The following is a 23,607-nucleotide window of genomic DNA, read 5'->3' on the forward strand; positions in this document are numbered from 1 at the left end:
CTTACCTGAAATACTCCTTGGTAACGTTGGACACAAGAAAGCTTGAAAACTGGACACACACAATTCACTAACACTCTCCATGATCTCAGGGTGAATGTTTTTCTGCTCTGTGTTTGCGGTTTTTCTCCCTTCCCCAATTTCAGCGTGCGGGTCAAGCTAAGCACACCCAAACCAGCCTGCCTGTCATGTCTCAGTGTCTCACAGCGTTTGCTCTGTAGTCCATGGGTCTCGTCCTCTTCCTCTTTAAGTCATCATATTTGTGTGTGCGTTTTTGCCTTGCTTGATAATCTCAACTTCTCTTTGACACTTTCAGTACTTCACAATGCAGTTTGCGTGTTTGTTTCCTCTTTCTCAACTTGCCGTAAGAACTGCGACGCTTCTGTTCCCCTCTCGCTGCTAATAATGTCTCGCTCCACTTCTCTGCTCCTAATCTGCCTCTTTCTCTCACACACACTGACTCTTAGATCCTCTGAAGTCTGCACACACAAACACAAAAGCAAAAAAGCAAAAGGACAAACACCAAGGTAAAATTGTGTCTGTTATTCTAAAACCTGTACATTTTTAAATCAAGATTTTTTTTTAATTAGAATTGATCACATGTACATTCTAGACCCACATTTCTGTCGTCCTATGAATAGTTCATTAATGAACAACTGAAATGACTTTTCCAGGTCATGTGGGCTACTGGATAATCATATAATAAAAAGAAATGCAAAATCCAAAGTTCAGTCATGAACCTCTAGATGGCGCAGTCCGATAGGTCAAACTCAATCTGGCACAATGACTTCATTATCACATGACGCAGCTGATTGGTTCTTTCTGTATCAGCAGCCAATGAGCTCGCTGCTCAACATTCAAATACATGTCTAGTGCTTGCCATTGGAGTCGCAGCGCACTTCAGAAACCCTCCTCCTTCCCCAGCTCCACCTGTATAGATCTGCTACAGGGTAATTTCACGTATGTTATACATATGTTATATGTGCAGCAGCAGTATTTCTTACATGCTCACAGCAGCATGTTATGGATGTATTGGGAGCATCAAGTCTCAGTACTTGCTCTGCCACAGCAGTGTAGCAGATCTATTCCACCAAGTCCACACACATTAACATCAACATTATATTACATGAACAAAACAACTCACTTACCCACAGCCCCAATTTACTCCTCCAAAGACATTTTCACAACTTTATGCCTGGTTAAACCTCTGAATACTATCAGCGATACTGTTGCTTGGCAACATGTGGCAGAAATACCGTGGTACTGGGTGGTAATCAGTACACTGCTGGTTTGTTGTTTTATCTATTATTTATAATCAGACACTTTGGAAAACATATATGGAAACAGCTATTGCGCATTTGTCTGCCAGAACTATTTCCTCCCTTTTAATATTTTTTTAAAGCAATACATGCACTGAAATGTGACGTGTAACAAGTGGCTTACTGAAAGAAACACTATTGTCCTTGAATGTTGATCTCTTCAATGACCAACTGTGCCTGTCATCAGCTGCGAATCACCCCAGTGGTCATATTTCTAACACATAACATGCCTCAGCCAATAAGCTTTAAGCATGCCAACTGTCTAGCTGTCTGTCAGTCACAGTCAACAAGAGAGTGTAAATCATGAGTACAGAGAGCAGGAGAGAGACGCCGGGGGACAAACGTCATGCGTGAGCTGCAAAGTCAGGGACTGAAAATGCTGCAGCTGCACATCAAACACGTCACAGGACAGCAGAGCAGAGCCCTTTCTGTCAACTCAGCATCTGACTGTCACTTCCCTTTGAGCTGCCATTTATTCTGCAACTCTGAAGACATGCAAACAATGACATTCATAAATGGCACTTTCTGAAAGTCTGAAGCAGCTCTTTAGAGGTTTTAAGGTTCCCACATCTGATCAATGAACTCATGAATTTCCACCATTTATTATTAATATTTTTATGTTACTATGACAATGGTATTTAGTTGCTTTTGAATGTATTTTAGTGACATGCAGTGTAGGCTATTTTGCCACTCTCCATCTCTATGTGAAATTTCACCCATAAAACTCATTTGTAAAGACGCATTGTTATTTTGTTTCTCCCATTTTGGAATATTCCACATGTGTGTGATTTTCAATGCGTTAAAGTTGATAAAATAAATGACAGAAGTTATCTTTAACAGCTTGTTTGTCTGTGTTTTTATTTGAATCACTTGTGTCACTTACATGGGCAAAGGTCTGACTATAATTCTTCAACTAAATCTACACTGAACTTCCCAGTAAAGTTACTAACCACCATAGTCAATTTTTACTTCTGCTTGAAAAATACTTTTACAATTCCAGCTCTACATAACTAGAAATAAGTTGTAATTACTGAAGAATTGTCCATGCTTTCCTGTATTTTTGTAGGATTTTATTTAGTTATGATTATAGCCAGGAACATTTTTAAATCGCCTTATACTTATGTTTTCCATGAGCGTGAAGAATGAATCTGTACAAATATACTTCTTAAAGAAGGTACTACTTCTTGGACTAGAATATTATATGCAATATAATATTTGAGTATGCAAAGATTTAAAGATGGCAGAGCTCTGAATATCCCTGTTTCATGTATAATTCACATTGAAAAATACACACGCACCATGCACATTTAGATCCTATCCTGGGTCATCTCAAAGTCATGACATTAATAATCATAACATTAATGTCTATGCAGTAATGCGTTTCCCCCAGTTCCTTTTAGTAGGCTATTCTAAAATGCTGATGAAATGCAAAACAGGAGACTTAAATTATGCTACAATGTCGCCCCTCAAAGGCCACCAAGTGTAATAACATCAAAAATGTGCTGAGAATAATTAACTTATGGATTTTTTTCTTCAAAAACATTTGTCCTCAGCTCAACTTCATGTTGCAGCCTCTTCTTAGAGATGCAAAGCTGATACAGCAGAACTATGATTTCAGTAACTTAAATCAGGGCTCTTCAACCAGGATCCTGGTGACTTGAGTTTAGCTCATTAATGTGCTTAAAATCACTAGAAAAATTGCAGGAAAACTGCAGTGTGTTGGAGCAGGTTGGAGCTAAACTGCAGGTATCAGGAGCAGGACTCGAGACCCAATTAAAATAAAATTGTATGATTTTTACCCCAAATATTATTCTTGTAGTCTTTTATCTCACATTGTATGTGGTAATTTCAGATTTTTTAATTAGTAACACTAATCTCTATTGGCCGGCATTCTAACCATTGATAATCATAATCTAATAGTGCTGGAAAAGCCAATATGTTGTATGATCACTTTAAGATTAACTCATATTGAAAAATGTAATTAAACCATTAAAACTACATGCAGTGTAGGCTATTTTGCCACTCTCCATCTCTATGTGAAATTTCACCCATAAAACTCATTTGTAAAGACGCATTGTTATTTTGTTTCTCCCATTTTGGAATATTCCACATGTGTGTGATTTTCAATGCGTTAAAGTTGATAAAATAAATGACAGAAGTTATCTTTAACAGCTTGTTTGTCTGTGTTTTTATTTGAATCACTTGTGTCACTTACATGGGCAAAGGTCTGACTATAATTCTTCAACTAAATCTACACTGAACTTCCCAGTAAAGTTACTAACCACCATAGTCAATTTTTACTTCTGCTTGAAAAATACTTTTACAATTCCAGCTCTACATAACTAGAAATAAGTTGTAATTACTGAAGAATTGTCCATGCTTTCCTGTATTTTTGTAGGATTTTATTTAGTTATGATTATAGCCAGGAACATTTTTAAATCGCCTTATACTTATGTTTTCCATGAGCGTGAAGAATGAATCTGTACAAATATACTTCTTAAAGAAGGTACTACTTCTTGGACTAGAATATTATATGCAATATAATATTTGAGTATGCAAAGATTTAAAGATGGCAGAGCTCTGAATATCCCTGTTTCATGTATAATTCACATTGAAAAATACACACGCACCATGCACATTTAGATCCTATCCTGGGTCATCTCAAAGTCATGACATTAATAATCATAACATTAATGTCTATGCAGTAATGCGTTTCCCCCAGTTCCTTTTAGTAGGCTATTCTAAAATGCTGATGAAATGCAAAACAGGAGACTTAAATTATGCTACAATGTCGCCCCTCAAAGGCCACCAAGTGTAATAACATCAAAAATGTGCTGAGAATAATTAACTTATGGATTTTTTCTTCAAAACATTTGTCCTCAGCTCAACTTCATGTTGCAGCCTCTTCTTAGAGATGCAAAGCTGATACAGCAGAACTATGATTTCAGTAACTTAAATCAGGGCTCTTCAACCAGGATCCTGGTGACTTGAGTTTAGCTCATTAATGTGCTTAAAATCACTAGAAAAATTGCAGGAAAACTGCAGTGTGTTGGAGCAGGTTGGAGCTAAACTGCAGGTATCAGGAGCAGGACTCGAGACCCAATTAAAATAAAATTGTATGATTTTTACCCCAAATATTATTCTTGTAGTCTTTTATCTCACATTGTATGTGGTAATTTCAGATTTTTTAATTAGTAACACTAATCTCTATTGGCCGGCATATTATGATTATCTAACCATTGATAATCATAATCTAATAGTGCTGGAAAAGCCAATATGTTGTATGATCACTTTAAGATTAACTCATATTGAAAAATGTAATTAAACCATTAAAACTACAAGCAGTCTTGGTTTTCTACTTAATTAAATTAATTTAAACTATAATCCAGCATCCTGTTTTCTACCTCAATTTAAATTCAGGAACTGTGTTGGAATTTCAAAGGCGTTCTGAATTTATGGCACATAAACTGGTAGGAAAGTAGCAGCTAGCAGAGTGTTTCTCTCTGAAGGAAGAGCTGTGCTCTGCAGTGCTAAAGCACCTCCTACGCAGCCTCCTGTCCTCCTCACACACAGATCTGTCAACACAGAAGCAGAGAACAGCTCAAACTGCACACAATCTCATATTCTGCCATGCTTTAATCAAATTAGAATTCTAGATTATTTTATTCATTTTCATATTTTCATAAACAAGCAGCAAGTATGTATTTCTGGGGTGCAGGGTCTGATCTCACCTGATCTCATCTCATGTGAGCTCAAAAACCTCACTGCACAGACACACAAAATTTATGCATGCTTAGAGCAACGTGACGGTGAGTACATGATGACAGAATTTTCATGTTTATACAGTCATGGCCAAAAATATTGTCACCCTTGGTAAATATGATCAAAGAAGGCTGTGAAAATTAATCTGCATTGTTAATCTTTTTGATCTTTTATTAAAAAATTCACAAATATCTAACCTTTCATTGTATAATAAGAATTTAAAATGGGGGGAAATATCATTATGAAATAAATGTTTTTCTCAAATACACGTTGGACACAATTATTGGCACCCCTAGAAATTCTTATGAGTAAAATATCTCTGAAAGTATATTCCCATTTAGATTCACAATTTTGAGCACTCCAGGGGTATTATGAACATGAAATTACCCAGCCATGGCTTTCTGTTTCACAGAAATATAAATAGGAGGGAAAACAAAGCCCAAATTCCCTTAATCATCCATCACAATGAGAAAAACCAAAGAATATATTTCTGATGTGCAGCAAAAGATAATTGAGCTTCACAAATTAGTGAAGTGGCTTTAAGAAAAGAGCTAGAGCAGTGAAAATTCCCATTTCCACCATCAGGGCAATAATTAAGAATTTCCAATCAACATAAAATGTTACGAAACTGCCTGGAAGAGGACGTGTGTCTATATCGTCCTAATGCACGGTGAGAAGGAGAGTTTGAGTGGCTAAAGACTCTCCAAGGACCACAGCTGAAGAATTGCAGGAAATAGTTGAGTCTCGGGGTCAGAAAACCTTTAAATAAATTGTCAAACAGCCCCTACATCACCATGTTATTCAGGAGGGTTTCAAGAACGAATCTCCTCGCTCATCCAAAAACAAACTCCAGCATATTCAGTTATCAGACACGACTGGAACTTCAAATGGGACTGGCTTCTATGGTCAGATGAAACGAGCTTTTTAGCAGCAAACACTCAAGATGGGTTTGGTGAACACAGGGATAAAGAGTACCCCATGTGTACAATGAAATATACTGCTGTATTTATGATGTTGTGGGACTATATTTCTGCTGGAGGTCCTGGACATCTTGTTTAGACACATGGCATCATGGATTCTATCAAATACCAACAGATAAAAAAAAACAATAAGTGACTGACTCTGTTAGAAATCTTATAATGGGCCATGTTTGGATCTTCCAACCGTACAATAATCCAAACACAAACCTCAAAAACAACACAAAAATGGGTCACTGAGCACAAAACCAAGCTTCTGCTGGCCGTCCCAGTCCTCTGACCTGAACCCTGTAGAAAATGAGTGAAGTGAACTGAAGAGAAGAAGCAGCACCAACATGGAGCTGGGAATCTAAAGGGTCTGGAGTGATTCTGGATGAAGGAATGGTCTCTGATCTCTTGTCAGGTGTTCTCTAACCTCATCAGGAGAAAATTTAGAGGTAATGGAGGTTTCAAAAAGTATTGAATAAAAGGGTGTCGTTAATTGTGGCCAATGTGTATTAGAGAAAAACATTTGTCATAATGATATTTCCCCCCATTTTAAATTCTTATTATCCAATGAAAGGTTAGATTTTTGTAAATTTTTTAAATACAAGATCAAAAGGATTAACTATGCAGATTAATTTTCACAGCTTTCTTTGATTATATTCACCAAGGGTGCCGATATTTTTGGTCATGACTGTATATACAAGGACAATGTTCATTAGTTCATGGAGCTGTTTGTTTTAGACAACATTTTACACATCTGAATAGTCTGACAGAACTAAAAGACTGTTAAATGTGGCATGCAGTCTTCACGCATGTGTTTGTGAGTTTACGGTGTGTTGTGTTGAAATATAGCGTTGTTCGTGTGGGAGGAAGAGAGCTCTTAGGTGGCCAGAGCTTCACGCTTTCGGCCCACAGCAGTTCAAATACCTACAAAAACAACTTTGAAACTCTCACTTGTGCTGGTTTAGATGTTACATGCATCTGAAGCTCTGAAGATCTTTCAGCAGGCTGGGTTTCCTGGTCTTAAAGCCTGCGCATTCAAGAGATGAGCTTGAGTCAGTGTCAACACTGCATGATCTGAGGTTGTGTCCTCTAGTATTGAGTTACAAACACTGACCTCACAACAGACAGAAACACACTGGATCAGTGAAGCCTTAGGCTGATATGCTCTACTATTTGAGCTTTCCTGTAGCTCAAATAGTAGAGCATGGCGCTAGCAACGCCAACATCATGGGTTCGATTCCCAGGGAAAGCAAGAGCTGATAAAATGTAAAAACTGTAACTTGAATGCAATGTAAGTCGCTTTGGATAAAAGCGTCTGACAAATGCATAAATGTAAATGATATAATCATTGATTCCTCATCAGTTTGCTCACTTTTCAACAGTAACCTTACACTAATTGTATCCAGCCCGTTGAATTCGTACCACCTCACTCATACAAATTCATTTCATTTTTGCTAAATTGTATGTATTTTACGAGTTGCACAATTCATATGAATTTGTACGAATGACCTCCACCTAACCCCGCCCCTAAACATACCCGTCACTAGGGTCTAAACAAATCGTACAAAATCGTACGAGTGAGATAGTGTTGAATTAATCTCAACTAACAGTCTAACGTATTTATGAAATGACACACAACTATGACTTGTGAATAACTTTTGTATGCAAAAAAACTAAACGAATGAATCTCATTCTTGACTTGCAGGTCACAAAATACCTCAATTTTGAAACTCAGCAACATATGAAGTACATTTAGGTCTAGTGAGTTCAGGTCATTCAAAACATTGAAGGTACTGGACAAAACTGTTTATATTAATAGACAAGTCCATTTTAGTTTACAGGATCATAAACTGATTTTTACATTTCATACGTTCTCATTCAAACGTCATTGTCACAATGCTAGGGATTGTGGGTGGGTGTCAGATGTTTATATGTGGTTGTTGTGGTCTCCTTCAGTTTAAGTCTACTGGATTTTTTTCTAGAATTTTCCATAGTTTTATCAAACTAACAAGAATCTCCCTGTGAACTATCAATCAAACTAAATGCAATTAACCATGTGATTTCCATGAAGATGCTACATCAGATGGCATCCTGTAAAAAGGCACTTGCCACCACTTTTCTATTTTGGGATGCATTCTGTTCTCAGCAAACTGAACAATGAATAATTGAGAAGAGTCTTTCCATCAGATGAACATCATAGAACAGAAACTCTTGCAGTGGTTTGTTAAATATATGGCTATAAAAAAAAATAAAAAATAGAAATTGTCAATTCTATCAAACTACAATTAGATCATCCTACTACTTAAGTACTCTTTTAAAAAATCTACTTTGCAACGTCAAATAAAAGGCCTTGCTTTAAAGCACATTTTAAATTGTTATGTTTCAATATTTTTTTTGTTGCGATTTAAAGCAATACTTGATTTTTGATGTGTTGACTAACATACACATATAGCCTAATGTAGGCCTACTTGATTATGATTTTAACTAGGCCTATATTGTGTGATTTAGTGCTGTCAAACGATTAATCGCGATTAATCACATCCAAAATAAAAGTTTTTGTTTACATAATATATGTGTGTGTACTGTGTACATTTATGTATATATATAAATACACACACATACAGTATATATTTTGAAAATATTTACATGCATTTACATGTATATATTTATATTAATACAATTTATATTATATATAAATATATTTAATATATAAACAATATATTTTTCTGAAATATATACATGCGTGTGTATTTATATATACATAATAAATACACACAGCACACATACATATATTATGTAAACAAAAACTTTTATTTTGGATGCGATTAATCGTTTGACAGCACTAGGATATTACATTTAAAGTGAGTATATTTTACATTTACTAAATTGCAATTTCATTTTTATGTGTAATTTGAATATATATATTTAAATATATTTAAATACATAACAAATATTTGAATAACAAATAACAATTAAATAACAAATGTCCACCTAAGTAAACTAGCTGGCTCTACCCATGTTTAATAGCCTATTCTAATATAAGGTACGTGAGCTTAACGCTCTTCAATAATTCAGAATCCGCTCTAAGGCTAAAGGACCTGTTTGAGACATGCCCAAAACTTAAAACATACCGTACGAATCCTCAGAGATATCAAACGTGTTTCCCATACAAAGAAAACACTGCATGTGAAATCAACATCCAAACACTGCAAAACGAATCCAGAAACATGCAGCATGTGTACAGTATTTCCTTCATTGCAGTAAATCACAGCCCTGCGCGAGCAGTGTCGTTTTTATCAGATACTGAAGCGCGTGTCCTACCGTAGCTCTCCTCATCCATCTCCAGTGAAGATACACTGACGCAGAGCACTGAAGCTGTGTCTCAGAGCGACTGTCAACAGTAACATCGAGGATCCACCTGCTCTCCTCTGCCCAGCCCATGCAGTCTCTCTCTCTCTCTCTCTCTGACTCCTCCTCGATACATGTGATGATGTCACTCAGAGTATTTATTTTTTATTATTAATGCCAAAATACTTTATAACTAGTACAAACCTATACAATATTATGAACAATAGAGGACAAAATACCGTACATAAAAAATAATACCAGGAAGAAATTAAAATAAATGAACAAACTAAAAAGAAGCAAATAACATAACATGAACCAGAGGGGGGAAATTATACAAGATTATACAATGAAAGCAATTTTTGACCTTGAATATATATATATATATATATATATATATATATATGTGTGTGTGTATTAATGGCCATTAAACACAAAACGTAAGAATCATAGGCTAATCAACCAGAAAAACTACATTTGTGAATAAACAAAATTTGGCAAGTAAAAAGATTAACAATATATAGAATATGGGAGTTAGAGTTAAAATAACAGAAAATAATATAAAAATGTTAATACATATTCTGACCTTTTTTTTTATTATTTATTTATTTTTTGTGTAAAAAGTACTCAAATATTTTACTCAATTAAAAGTACAAGTATCTGGCCAAAAACATAATTGAGTAAAAGTAAAAAAGTACAACTTAAAAATTGTACTCAAGTATTAAAAAAGTAGAAGTACTTTTTTTCCTGACAGACACACAGAAGTTTGGTTAAAGGGAGAAAACTAAACTAAATGCAATGGCGCAGGTCAAACTCATACAGTGCCCTCCAGAAGTATTGGAACAGTGAGGCCAGTTCTTTTATTTTTGCTGTAGACTGAAAACATTTGGGTTTGACATCAAAAGATGAATATGAGACGAGATATTAACATTTCAGCTTTTATTTACAAGTATTCACATCTGGATCTGACACACGACTTAGAAGATGTCACCTTTTGTTTGAACCCACCCATTTTTCATGTGAGCAAAAGTATCGGAACAGATTGACTTAAACTAGATTAAAGTGAATAAGATTTAATATTTAGTTGCAAATCCTTTGCCCTTCAATAACTGCATCAAGTCTGTGACCCATTGACATCACCAAACTTTTGCATTCTTCTTGTTTGATGCTTTTCCAGGCTTTCACCGCAGCCTCTTTCAGTTTTGGGGGGTTGCTCCCTTCAGTCTCTTCTTTAGCAGGTAAAATGCATACTCTACAGGGTTTAAGTCTGGAGATTGACTTGGCCAGTCTAAAACCTTCCACTTCTTGCCCTGATGAACTCCTTTGTTGTTTTGGCGCTATGTTTTGAGTCATTATCTTGCTGCATGATGAAGGATCTCACAATCAGTTTGGCTGCATCTTTCTGTAAATTGTCAGACAATATATTTCTGAAGACTTCTGAGTTAATTTTGCTGCTGCCGTCATGTGTTACATCATTAATGAAGATTATTGAGCCTGTCCCAGAAGAAGCAATGAAAGCCCAAGCCATTACATTGCCTGTGTAATGTGTGCTATAATGTACACCTGTGTACACTGTGTTTCAGATGAGCTTGTATGTTTGGGATCATGAGCAGATCCTTTCTTTCTCCAAACTTTAGCCTTTCCATCACTTTGGTCCATAAAATCAGTCCATAAAACCTTGTCCCAGAATTTTTGAGGCTTGTCTCCTATTCTTCTCGCTGATGAGTGGTTTGCATCATCTGGTGTAGCCTCTGTACTTTTGTTCATGAAGTCTTCTGCGAACAGTAGATTGTGAGACCTTCACTCCTGCCCACTGGAGGTTGTTGCTGATGACACTAACAGTTGTTTTAGGGTCTTTCTTTACAGCTGTCACAATGTTTCTGTCGTCAACTGCTGATGTTTTCCTTGATCTACCCGTTCGAGGTGTGTTACTTAGTACACCAGTGGTTTCTTTCTACCTCAGGAGATTCCAGATGGTTGTACTTGCTATTGCCAGTGTTTGTGCAATGGTTTGATTGATTTTTCATCTTCTCTCAGCTTCATCTTCTCTGGTTTTTCACCCATAGACACCTCTCTGGTTTTCATGTTGGTTACACGTCTAACTAACTATAAATGCAGTCTGCATGGATCTGAAACTGAGCGCAGCCATTCAGTGCTATTTATTGTTTGAATAATCAATTAATAGGACACACCAGGGCAACAAAACACACCTGTCAGTCACATGTTCCAATACTTTTGATAACATGAAAAATGGGTGGGTTCAAACAAAAGGTGATATATTGTAAGTTGTGTATCAGATCCAGATATGAATACTTGTAAATAAAAGCTGAAATGTTAATATCTCATCTCATTCATCTTTTGATGTCAAACCCAAATGTTTCCAGTCTACAGCAAAAATAAAGGAATTGGCCTCACTGTTTCAATACTGGAGGGCACTGTATATCTAGTGCAAGATTAACAATTAAAATGCAGCACAGTGGAACACACACACACACACACACACACACACAAATTGCAGGGAAAGGGATTAAAAGGGAAACTCAACCCCCCCCCCCACACACACACATTATATATATATATATATATATATATATGATTGATTTATCAGATATCTGATTCATCAGATGAACACAAACTAAGATATAAATCATCTAAACTAAATCATCTCTTGTCCAAAAATGATACTTCAAAAACTACACAAAGTGAATATGACAGTAACTGTTAAGGAAGCCCTGTTAAGGAATCAGTGTCTTCTTTAGTGAAACGATGTAATATGTAAGAAGGATACAAATACTAATGTTTTAAAGGGGTCATATAACGAAATAAATAAACTAACAAATTAATACAATATAAAGTAATAATTTTACCTGGGAATTCTGAAAACGGCACAACAAATTAGTGTTTTTCTTGGCTTATAATTTTCTGATACTAAACAAAATATTGTTTCAACTCTCTAACAAACACCTTAAAATGCGGCTTATTATTGGAGAATTTACACTTGTGGATATGGTATTTGGCTGGGAGAAGTAATAGATTTATAAGATAAATCTCTTTCTCAATATTTTTATCTGAATCCACAAAACCAAACAAAACATCTTTCCAAAACAAAGAAAATTGAGAGCAAACAAAATAAATTACAAATTTGCACCAAAATAAATGTACAGTTGTTTCATCTTATACATTACAAAAGTTGCACATTGTGTTAATATCAGGTTTGAATTTTTTTAGGTAACTATTCGCTGGGTAGAATCTGTGGATTAATCTGAAAGATACTTCTCTGACTTTGTTCACAATAAGGTATTTATGTGGCAAACCTTTTTTCCAGTTTGCAATATTATTAAAATTACTCCAATAGGCAATAACATATGATTTGGATACAACTTCCTTCTGAAAAAGAGCACGAATCAGTTTGTTACTTGAGTGTGGTACGAGACTGTTGTTAGGAATGGATCACAAAGAGGTGGTTCGGTGTATAGAGCTCTATCAAGACCTTTAAACAGTGCAATGACTCCTGAAGGAACAGCATCAAAGACAACTGCAAGTTAAACTTCTGTAAAAACTCATAATATGACAGAAGAAGACCACTTTCATTAAAAACATCACGTACTAAAATTATTCTATTGTTATACCATTTCTGAAAAAATAAAGACTTGTTTTTATAGAGTATATTGTTCCATATAAAAAAAGAGTGTGGAGAGAAATTGTGCTTATAAATAAGAGACCAAGCTAGAAGCACTTGCTTGTGGAATGCCGAGAGTTTAACAGGCAATTTTTCAATATTATAATTACATAGAGAAAGAAAATTTAGGCCACCCAGCTGTGAAAAATCATAATTAGGGATATAATTCCAAATCGACAAGGGACATTTTAAGAAGTGTTTCATCCAATTAACTTTAAAAGTGTCATTTAGAGTATTGAAATCTAGAAAATGTAGTCCTCCATTTTCATACGTGTTCATCACAACTGTTTTCTTAATATAATGGGTACGATTTCTCCAAACAAAGTCAAATAACAGATTATCTATCATTTTACAAATTTTATTTTCCAAATGTAAAGCCAAAGCTGCATACATCAACCTAGATAAACCTTCAGCCTTAGTAAGTTATGGAGGACCAAATCTGCAAAAACAATAAATAAATAAATACGCAAATAAATCCACAAAATAATATATAAATAAATAAATGTGCAAATAAATACATAAATAAATATATAAATCCACATATTCCTGTATAAATAAATATTAAATAATTAAATGTGCCAGAAAATAATTAATTAAATAAATGAAACGAATGTTGGGGGAAATTATAAAAAAAAATGCTAAAGGAAATGCTAAACTGAAAGTTTACTGAAAGTCAACGATGTCCCCATTGAGAAGAGCAAGATTGAGAAGAGCAAGATTGAGAAGAGCAAGATTGAGAAGAGCAAGATTGAGAAGAGCAAGATTGAGAAGAGCAAGATTGAGAAGAGCAAGATTGAGAAGAGCAAGATTGTGAAGAGCAAGATTGAGAAGAGCAAGATTGTGAAGAGCAAGATTGAGAAGAGCAAGATTGTGAAGAGCAAGATTGTGAAGAGCAAGATTGAGAAGAGCAAGATTGTGAAGAGCAAGATTGAGAAGAGCAAGATTGAGAAGAGCAAGATTGTGAAGAGCAAGATTGAGAAGAGCAAGATTGTGAAGAGCAAGATTGAGAAGAGCAAGATTGTGAAGAGCAAGATTGAGAAGAGCAAGATTGAGAAGAGCAAGATTGTGAAGAGCAAGATTGTGAAGAGCAAGATTGAAGAGCAAGATTAAGAAGAGCAAGATTGTGAAGAGCAAGATTGTGAAGAGCAAGATTGAGAAGAGCAAGATTGAGAAGAGCAAGATTGAGAAGAGCAAGATTGTGAAGAGCAAGATTGTGAAGAGCAAGATTGTGAAGAGCAAGATTGAAGAGCAAGATTGAGAAGAGCAAGATTGTGAAGAGCAAGATTGTGAAGAGCAAGATTGAGAAGAGCAAGATTGAGAAGAGCAAGATTGTGAAGAGCAAGATTGTGAAGAGCAAGATTGTGAAGAGCAAGATTGAAGAGCAAGATTGTGAAGAGCAAGATTGAGAAGAGCAAGATTGAGAAGAGCAAGATTGTGAAGAGCAAGATTGTGAAGAGCAAGATTGTGAAGAGCAAGATTGAGAAGAGCAAGATTGAGAAGAGCAAGATTGTGAAGAGCAAGATTGAGAAGAGCAAGATTGAGAAGAGCAAGATTGAAGAGCAAGATTGAGAAGAGCAAGATTGAAGAGCAAGATTGTGAAGAGCAAGATTGAGAAGAGCAAGATTGAGAAGAGCAAGATTGAGAAGAGCAAGATTGAGAAGCACAGCGCACCTGCAGAATTGACACATCTGCGTTGAGGTGGCAGTAGGATGTGGGGTTCACCGTCTGTAAATACATGATTGTTAGAACAATAAGTTTGAATGAAGCTTTGTTTCATCTGCTGTTGACTTGTATATTGTATGTATTTATTGTGATGCTTGCTTTTATTCATTATTTTACTCATTTATTCATATTTCTTATTGTTGTCATTAAATAAAGTATATTTTATTAATTCATGTATTAATTGCTTGACTGAAAATTGATGTATTCACATTATGGAAGCAGAATAATGACAATAGTTTTTGAAACATAAAGCATGCTGAATTCCACAAATCGAAAAAAAGATGCATTGCAATTAACAGTGCTTGCATTTTAATGCCTTGTATGTCCAGGGCTTGCATTTTTAGGTCCTGAAATTTAACATAGTTGGTTATTTAAGCTGTGAATATTTCAATTCAAAATATTTCATAATTAAAAATTCAATAATTCATATTCACCTTCCAGAATTCACTTCCAAAATATTCAATCTGTTTAAAAATACGATGTATAATATTCGACAGGCAAATTTCAGTCATTTTATTTCACTTTCCAAATTCGCTGCCACAAATTCAGTGGTTAAAATTCGGCAGAAAATTCGAGACACCCCTCGCTGCAGACTGTAGTGTTTACCGCGCATGCGCAAAGTGACGTATGGTATGTCTATGACACGCATGCGCATTGCGTGCGTAATTTGCATTACGTGGTGACGGTAGGTGTTGTCGCGTCGTGCGTGACGTAACACGTCATAAAAACGCATGCGCATACTTAACAGAATACTCTACTGAAATGTAAAAGTATTAAGAATGCTAAGGTGGAAAAAAAATAAAACAATAAAATGTAATACAGCACATATACATGATTTTAACCATGTCTCATCTCAGGTAAAATGATACGGAATTACAGAGTTTATTCTGTAATATCTGTGTAGTATATTTATTAACATTCTGTTGCACTTTACTTCACTGTGTATATTGTAATATTACCCTTTAACGGCACCTTATATATTTCTTATTAGGCTAGTCAAGATTACAAAAGATAATTTCAGTCGTCAGCTCTAGTGGCGCAGATGGTAAAACGCGTGGATTTCACATTTTGACGCGATCGATCCAGGTTCGAATCCGCCTTTTAGCAAAGTTTTTTCTCCCTTTTCAAATTTCAAATCACATCAAAAAAGCATTTATTTTCAATAAAAATTAAGGAAATAATCAAAAAGTTGTGAGGGAGGGCTTTATTGTCCCAATAAGGTGATATCCATTTAATAATTTGAATTAAAATTATAATTTACACTCAATAAGTTATTATTGCATACTGTTTTATATTGTAGTACAATACTGAGGTGCAGATAATTAACAATAACAATTTGCTGTTTGCAATAAGTAGTTTAAATAGCAGAAAATCCTGCTATCACTTAGTGCAAATAGCTGCTGCCTTTCTTATTTTAATCTGTCCTCTGTCATTGTTCTTGTTTATTTATTTATTTAGTATAATTTTGGACATTTTTCTTTTGCTTTGGCAATTCTGCATGTGAAATATTTAAGCCAATAAAGTAGTTTTAAATTCAATTGACTACATACAGTATATTTTCAGTGTCTGCATCCTATTTTATGCATGGTGCCTCCAAAAAAACAAACTGATAACAGTGATCTTTTTTTAAAATTATTATTTCAAAGAACAAAACAGAAAATATAATTGTATATACAAATATAGATTAAGACCATAGACTATAAACATGCATCTACTCATTCTGAAATTCACCTCCATCACAATCAACAATCAACCGAGCAGTAGCCCTCAAATTCTTTGAATGAATAAAACCCATGCAGGACTCCCCTCCTGCCATTCTCGACATACCTAGGTGTGCAGTTTTTAAATACAGTATCTCACTGCACCGTAGGCACTGGTCTGTGAATACGGCACCCAGCACTCCTGTCTGTATTGTGCAGAAAATGCACTCCAGTTCACGACACCTAATTTACATAAAAGAACAAACAATATTAAATCATTTTGAGGAAAGGCAAAAGAGCCATACAAGGAAAATATTTTAAATGTATTTTTAAATATTATAGGATGGTGTTAGAAAAAGAGTGTTGTTTGCTTTGTCTGTAAAGTACCTAAGAGGTTTAATTTATAATCAGCATTAACCAACTAAATTAAAAAAGTTTGTCAAGTCAAAATTTAGGTTGGCTTGGCTTGAGAAAGCATAGCCTGGAACAATTTGAAAGTTTTACAGTTGAGGGCAATACAGTCTATCAGGAAAAAACAAACAAAACAAAAAACAGATAGTTGAGATGAGACAGACAGAAAGATGAGAAGAGAGACAGACACTCAAATACTTTTTACAGTATTCACTACATGTTAAGAAGTTAAAGAACTATCTGTCTAGACATATGAAGTGGGCCTCTTCTCTGAATTTCGTCTCACTGACAATGTCCCTAAAAAGTCATATGAACATGAAGGTAAATTTAAGAGGTAACACTTTACAATAAGGTGTCATTGGTTAACACTAGTTAATGTATTAATTAACATGAACTAACAATGAATAATACATTTGTTACAGTATCTATTAATTTTTGATAATGTTAATGAAAAAGATGACAAATATGAGAAACATACATACACACACACACACACACACACACATATATATATATATATATATATACAGTATATGTATGTATGCATGTATGTATGTACGTATTTATTTATTTTTTGCAATGCATGCAATTCATTACTTTATTAATATAAGTATTTCTGCTCTATTTTAATACATCTTTAAAGGATAATTTTAGGCGAAATAAGACTTTTAAAGACCAGCACCAGAATCCCTGTCACTTCGAATACTAACACATATCATAAAGCATGTCATAAATGTTTGAAATCGCACACATTTGCAATGACATTGTCTATGATTAAGACCAAAGCATCCTTACAAAAAGTCCTTAAAACCTTAAAGGGGTCATATAATGCCATTTTTGTACAAGCTAATATGATTCTTTAGGGTCTAAATTGAAAGTTTGTAATATACTTTAATTAAAAATTCTCATTAGTATTGTAAGAAAACACTCATTTTACCTGCTCAAAAACAGCTCTGTTTTCAGCACACCGTTTTAGTGCGTGTGTTTTTAAATGCTAATGAGCTTTGCTCGCCCCGCCCCTCTGTTCTGTGGGGCGTTTTTGACACAACACACGTGGAGTGTTGCCTTGACAACAGTTGAGGGTATATTTTGAAGAATGGCAGCGGGAGTCTCTGAGGATACTGTGCAACCGTAACGTTTTGTTCATTATAAACGTGGGATTATTCATTATATTGAGAACGTCGTAAATAGAAAACATGCATGTACCCTGAATGTAAACATTAGCCACATACATCGTGAAGCGTGCTAGCGATTTGCAAAGATTAATATAAAGATTAATATAAAGGTTAATTAAACGTTACACTCACTTCTTCTGGAGGTTCAGCAGGAACACGAATAGTTGGTACCGATTCTTTTTTCAGGAGCAGCTTCTTAGCAAAACCAGCTTTATACTGACCTTCATTTATAAAGCAGTCTGGTGAAAAATGATTCGCGCAAACATGAAAACATTGACGTTGCTCGTGGGGAATATTCCCTTCAAAAGCGAAACTCAGCCACTGTGTCTTCAGCGGTTCGGACTTAGGAACATCAAAATGACTGCTGTGTTCATTATTGCACCGAGAACTGAACACCACAATCGCTAGACGCCATTCTGCTCATAGACAGCTCCAGCGTATATCAACAATGACGCGCGGACTATGATTGACAGCTCGCTCACGAGCAAGGGCGGGTCTGTGTTGAAACACTGCTGTCAATCAACCATCGTGGGAGGGCGTCCGACCGTGTGGCGCCATACGTCACTTTGCGCATGCGCGGTAAACACATACCTGACGTAGGTACCTGACGTCACCGCGCTACTGCGCATGCGTTTTATAGACATACCATACGTCACTTTGCGCATGCGCGGTAAACACATACCTGACGTAGGTACCTGACGTCACCGCGCTACTGCGCATGCGTTTTATAGACATACCATACGTCACTTTGCGCATGCGCGGTAAACACATACCTGACGTAGGTACCTGACGTCACCGCGCTACTGCGCATGCGTTTTATAGACATACCATACGTCACTTTGCGCATGCGCGGTAAACACATACCTGACGTAGGTACCTGACGTCACCGCGCTACTGCGCATGCGTTTTATAGACATACCATACGTCACTTTGCGCATGCGCGGTAAACACATACCTGACGTAGGTACCTGACGTCACCGCGCTACTGCGCATGCGTTTTATAGACATACCATACGTCACTTTGCGCATGCGCGGTAAACACATACCTGACGTAGGTACCTGACGTCACCGCGCTACTGCGCATGCGTTTTATAGACATACCATACGTCACTTTGCGCATGCGCGGTAAACACATACCTGACGTAGGTACCTGACGTCACCGCGCTACTGCGCATGCGTTTTATAGACATACCATACGTCACTTTGCGCATGCGCGGTAAACACATACCTGACGTAGGTACCTGACGTCACCGCGCTACTGCGCATGCGTTTTATAGACATACCATACGTCACTTTGCGCATGCGCGGTAAACACATACCTGACGTAGGTACCTGACGTCACCGCGCTACTGCGCATGCGTTTTATAGACATACCATACGTCACTTTGCGCATGCGCGGTAAACACATACCTGACGTAGGTACCTGACGTCACCGCGCTACTGCGCATGCGTTTTATAGACATACCATACGTCACTTTGCGCATGCGCGGTAAACACATACCTGACGTAGGTACCTGACGTCACCGCGCTACTGCGCATGCGTTTTATAGACATACCATACGTCACTTTGCGCATGCGCGGTAAACACATACCTGACGTAGGTACCTGACGTCACCGCGCTACTGCGCATGCGTTTTATAGACATACCATACGTCACTTTGCGCATGCGCGGTAAACACATACCTGACGTAGGTACCTGACGTCACCGCGCTACTGCGCATGCGTTTTATAGACATACCATACGTCACTTTGCGCATGCGCGGTAAACACATACCTGACGTAGGTACCTGACGTCACCGCGCTACTGCGCATGCGTTTTATAGACATACCATACGTCACTTTGCGCATGCGCGGTAAACACATACCTGACGTAGGTACCTGACGTCACCGCGCTACTGCGCATGCGTTTTATAGACATACCATACGTCACTTTGCGCATGCGCGGTAAACACATACCTGACGTAGGTACCTGACGTCACCGCGCTACTGCGCATGCGTTTTATAGACATACCATACGTCACTTTGCGCATGCGCGGTAAACACATACCTGACGTAGGTACCTGACGTCACCGCGCTACTGCGCATGCGTTTTATAGACATACCATACGTCACTTTGCGCATGCGCGGTAAACACATACCTGACGTAGGTACCTGACGTCACCGCGCTACTGCGCATGCGTTTTATAGACATACCATACGTCACTTTGCGCATGCGCGGTAAACACATACCTGACGTAGGTACCTGACGTCACCGCGCTACTGCGCATGCGTTTTATAGACATACCATACGTCACTTTGCGCATGCGCGGTAAACACATACCTGACGTAGGTACCTGACGTCACCGCGCTACTGCGCATGCGTTTTATAGACATACCATACGTCACTTTGCGCATGCGCGGTAAACACATACCTGACGTAGGTACGTGGCGTCACCGCGCTACTGCGCATGCGTTTTATAGACATACCATACGTCACTTTGCGCATGCGCGGTAAACACATACCTGACGTAGGTACCTGACGTCACCGCGCTACAGTCTGCACATCCGGGAACCGCAGGAATAGCAGTAGAGCACCGATGCATGATCTCCAGCTGCTGTCAGCCGCTCACCAGCAGGTGGCGCAAGACGCTGTTGATGAAGGCCATATGTGCATCAAGTCATTCATTTACAAAAACTGATTTGCAGAAATGGAGCTAGCGCTAGAAGTTTTGATTATCGGGGCCAGTATAAACATGTGGAAACGCTGATTGTGTGTATGTTTAATTCAACATCTTCGCTGTTTCCCGTAGCCTACATATAAGCAGCTTTCTCTACCACAAAGGAGATTATAATGCTCTTTTACCCAACGCTGAAGTACAGAACTAACATTACATCTGAGGAAGACATATATTGCTTTCGGTTGCTTAGTTTCTGTAACTCTGTATCATGGCTTGTGTGACGCTGTGCTGTAATACTGGGGTTCCCCTCATACGTCACACTCCAGGATTCCCCAACGACGCGTAACTCACCACATATCCATATCACATCGACTGTTCAACTAGTGTATATTCATGTATAGCTATGTCACGACAAAAATTACATTTTGCTTGTTTTACTAAAATGTCATTTTAAGTAAAAAAAAGAAAAAGAAAAAAAAAGTCTGTTGGTTAGCACTTATCATTATTATTGCGTGTAAGTGTTGGGGTGGGGTGGGCAAACGATGCAATTCATTCTGGGGTAATCTTAATTTTTAAGTTGAAATACTTACATTTTTAGAGTATAAAATCAACAGTCTTCTCCAAAGGCGAGATCTCCGAGCAGCTGCCCGACATATCCTTTGTGCTGACATTTCAAACGCTGAGGAAAACTGTACTAGATTGGCGAGTTAGTGATGCTATGAGGTGCACCTGTCCCTCTTTTTTTATTTTTTTTTTTATTACATAAAAGATCAGGGAAAGATGGTTGTATCTAACAATGAACAATCTTAATGGCATAAAAGAGTAAACAAAAATGTATGAGATTATATACACAGAAAAAAAGCACAGTGACAAGGTTAAATATCTTATCTGATTTTCTTTTAAAGGCCACCTGAATGAGAGGGCAAGTCAACTACTCCATATGCCATTAAGAATAATTCATCATGATGCTTTCTTTTAGAAGCCTGAGGGATGAAAAAAGTTAAATTCAACAAGAAAAATAAAATAAAATATTTAAATATTCAAGAGATAACAATTTTGGGTTTTCGTAATAACATTTTTTTTAAAAAAATGCTTTAAGGATAAAACTGTGGATCACATTAGTGGAGTTACAAATATAAGAACTTAAATCAACACAAAATGCATTACAATCACAAAATAAAAGGGAAGCTGTTTCTTCAACAAGACCACGAAATGAGCAAATTTCATCAGTATCGAGATACTTTAGATTAATTAAACCTGTCACTCATATATTTTAAGTTGTTGCACTTGTTATAAGGTCTAAGGTCACATAATAACGTCAACATAGCGGATGATATCCAAATCGCATTCATATTTAATGCATTCAATCTGTAGAGTATGTACTCTTTTAGCGCTCGTTAAGCAAGTACTTATTGAAGAAAGTATGCGGTTTCGAACGCAGCCCGACAACATCTCGTTTCGACATCTCGCGTGGTTCTGTGTGATTTGGACAACTTCAAGTTACGCCTCCTTCCAGTTACGCCCCTCTCTTGCAGTCTGCAGACAGACCCTTCTCCAATTCCCTCCACTGGCCCTTGTCAATCATGGCCTCCTAATAATCCCCATCCACTTGATTGGCTCTATCTCTCTCTCCTCTCCACCTGTAGCTGGTGTGTGGTGAGCGCACTGGCGCCGTTGTCCTGTGGCTGCTGCACACTGGTGGTGGTTGAGGTGAGACCCACCCACTTGATTGTAAAGCGCTTTGGGTGTATAGCAATACACAATAAAAGCGCTATATAAATGCTTCATTCATTCATTCAAATTGAGTTTTGTGTGTCATAGAGTTATTTTGTGAATTTAACTATAGCAGATACAGCACACACTTCGGCTCCAACTTTAAATTCTGAAACTAGGCCAACGACAGAAGGTAACGTTAGCTATACACCAGGAAATTATTTTGTTTAGGTTTATTTGACAACTGTAACTCAAGATTTATTTTAAATGATCGAATGCTGTTGATATGTATGGTGCATCCTATTTCGCCTATTTATACTATGCCCTAAACAGTATGTATCCTTCTTGTGTAGAAAATGTACATACAGTATTTTTGGTTAGTAGCAGAAGATTAGGAACGGTTTAGAACACACTACACCTAAACCTACCCCTTACAGGAAACTTTCTGACCTCAGTTTAGGTCCCCACCATGACGCGAGTCCCCATGAGTCTGTGTGTATTCAGATCTGAACCCATGTGCTACAGATCGCCTATATGCACTTCAGACAGGAGCACAGACCTCTCCAGGCCAGCAGACATGAGTGCGTTCAGGGCAGAGATCATTTATTACTCTGAGCTTAGTACTTGTATGTATAAATACATAGTATATTAAAGATTTGAAAACCATATGAATAATTCTGTCTTCTTTAATTACAAGTTGCCTATATTTAGGTAGGTCACAACTACCTGTAAGTCACACTTTTTGATGCCATTGGTATAAGAATCAATATTGACAGCATACAGACGAGTTGTCCGCTGGGCCTGCGGTGTTCAGAGCAGCCCTTACCTGCATGTGTTGAGTCAGACATTAGAAGATAGTTTACAGAGGAAGGAGGACTTTATAAAGGTTTTGAATGGCCCCATTTTGTTGACCATCAATAAAAATAATAATCACAAATTGTCTTACTGTATAAAAACTTGTTTATGAAGTTTACATTAGATATATATCAAGCAGATCTGCATTTATGGTTAATTCAATTCAGTTTTATTTATACAGCACTAAATCATAACAAATGTTATTTCATAACACTGTTAATACCCAACTAAAAACACAACATTGTTACTGTCAATTAACATACATATATATATATATATATACCAAACATATTCTACCGAAAGAAAA

General features: G+C 37.0%; 1 protein-coding gene across 2 annotated transcripts in view; it reads right to left on the minus strand.

The window, feature by feature from the left end:
- The window catches only part of cyth1a (cytohesin 1a), a 57,282-nt gene extending 47,778 nt beyond the window's left edge, over window positions 1–9,504 (minus strand). The window contains exon 1 of one of the 2 annotated variants that reach the window (XM_058768922.1): window positions 9,365–9,504. In XM_058768922.1, the coding sequence (XP_058624905.1) occupies window positions 9,365–9,383 (19 nt within the window). In that variant the 5' untranslated portion in view covers window positions 9,384–9,504. Of the gene's footprint in view, window positions 1–5; window positions 180–9,364 lie in introns of those variants that run through there. The other variant, XM_058768920.1, reaches the window with a different exon arrangement.
- Between the last annotated feature and the right edge of the window lie 14,103 nt (window positions 9,505–23,607).

This window comes from Onychostoma macrolepis, chromosome 03 (genome assembly GCF_012432095.1).
Source record: "Onychostoma macrolepis isolate SWU-2019 chromosome 03, ASM1243209v1, whole genome shotgun sequence".
NCBI classification, from domain to species: Eukaryota; Metazoa; Chordata; class Actinopteri; order Cypriniformes; family Cyprinidae; genus Onychostoma; species Onychostoma macrolepis.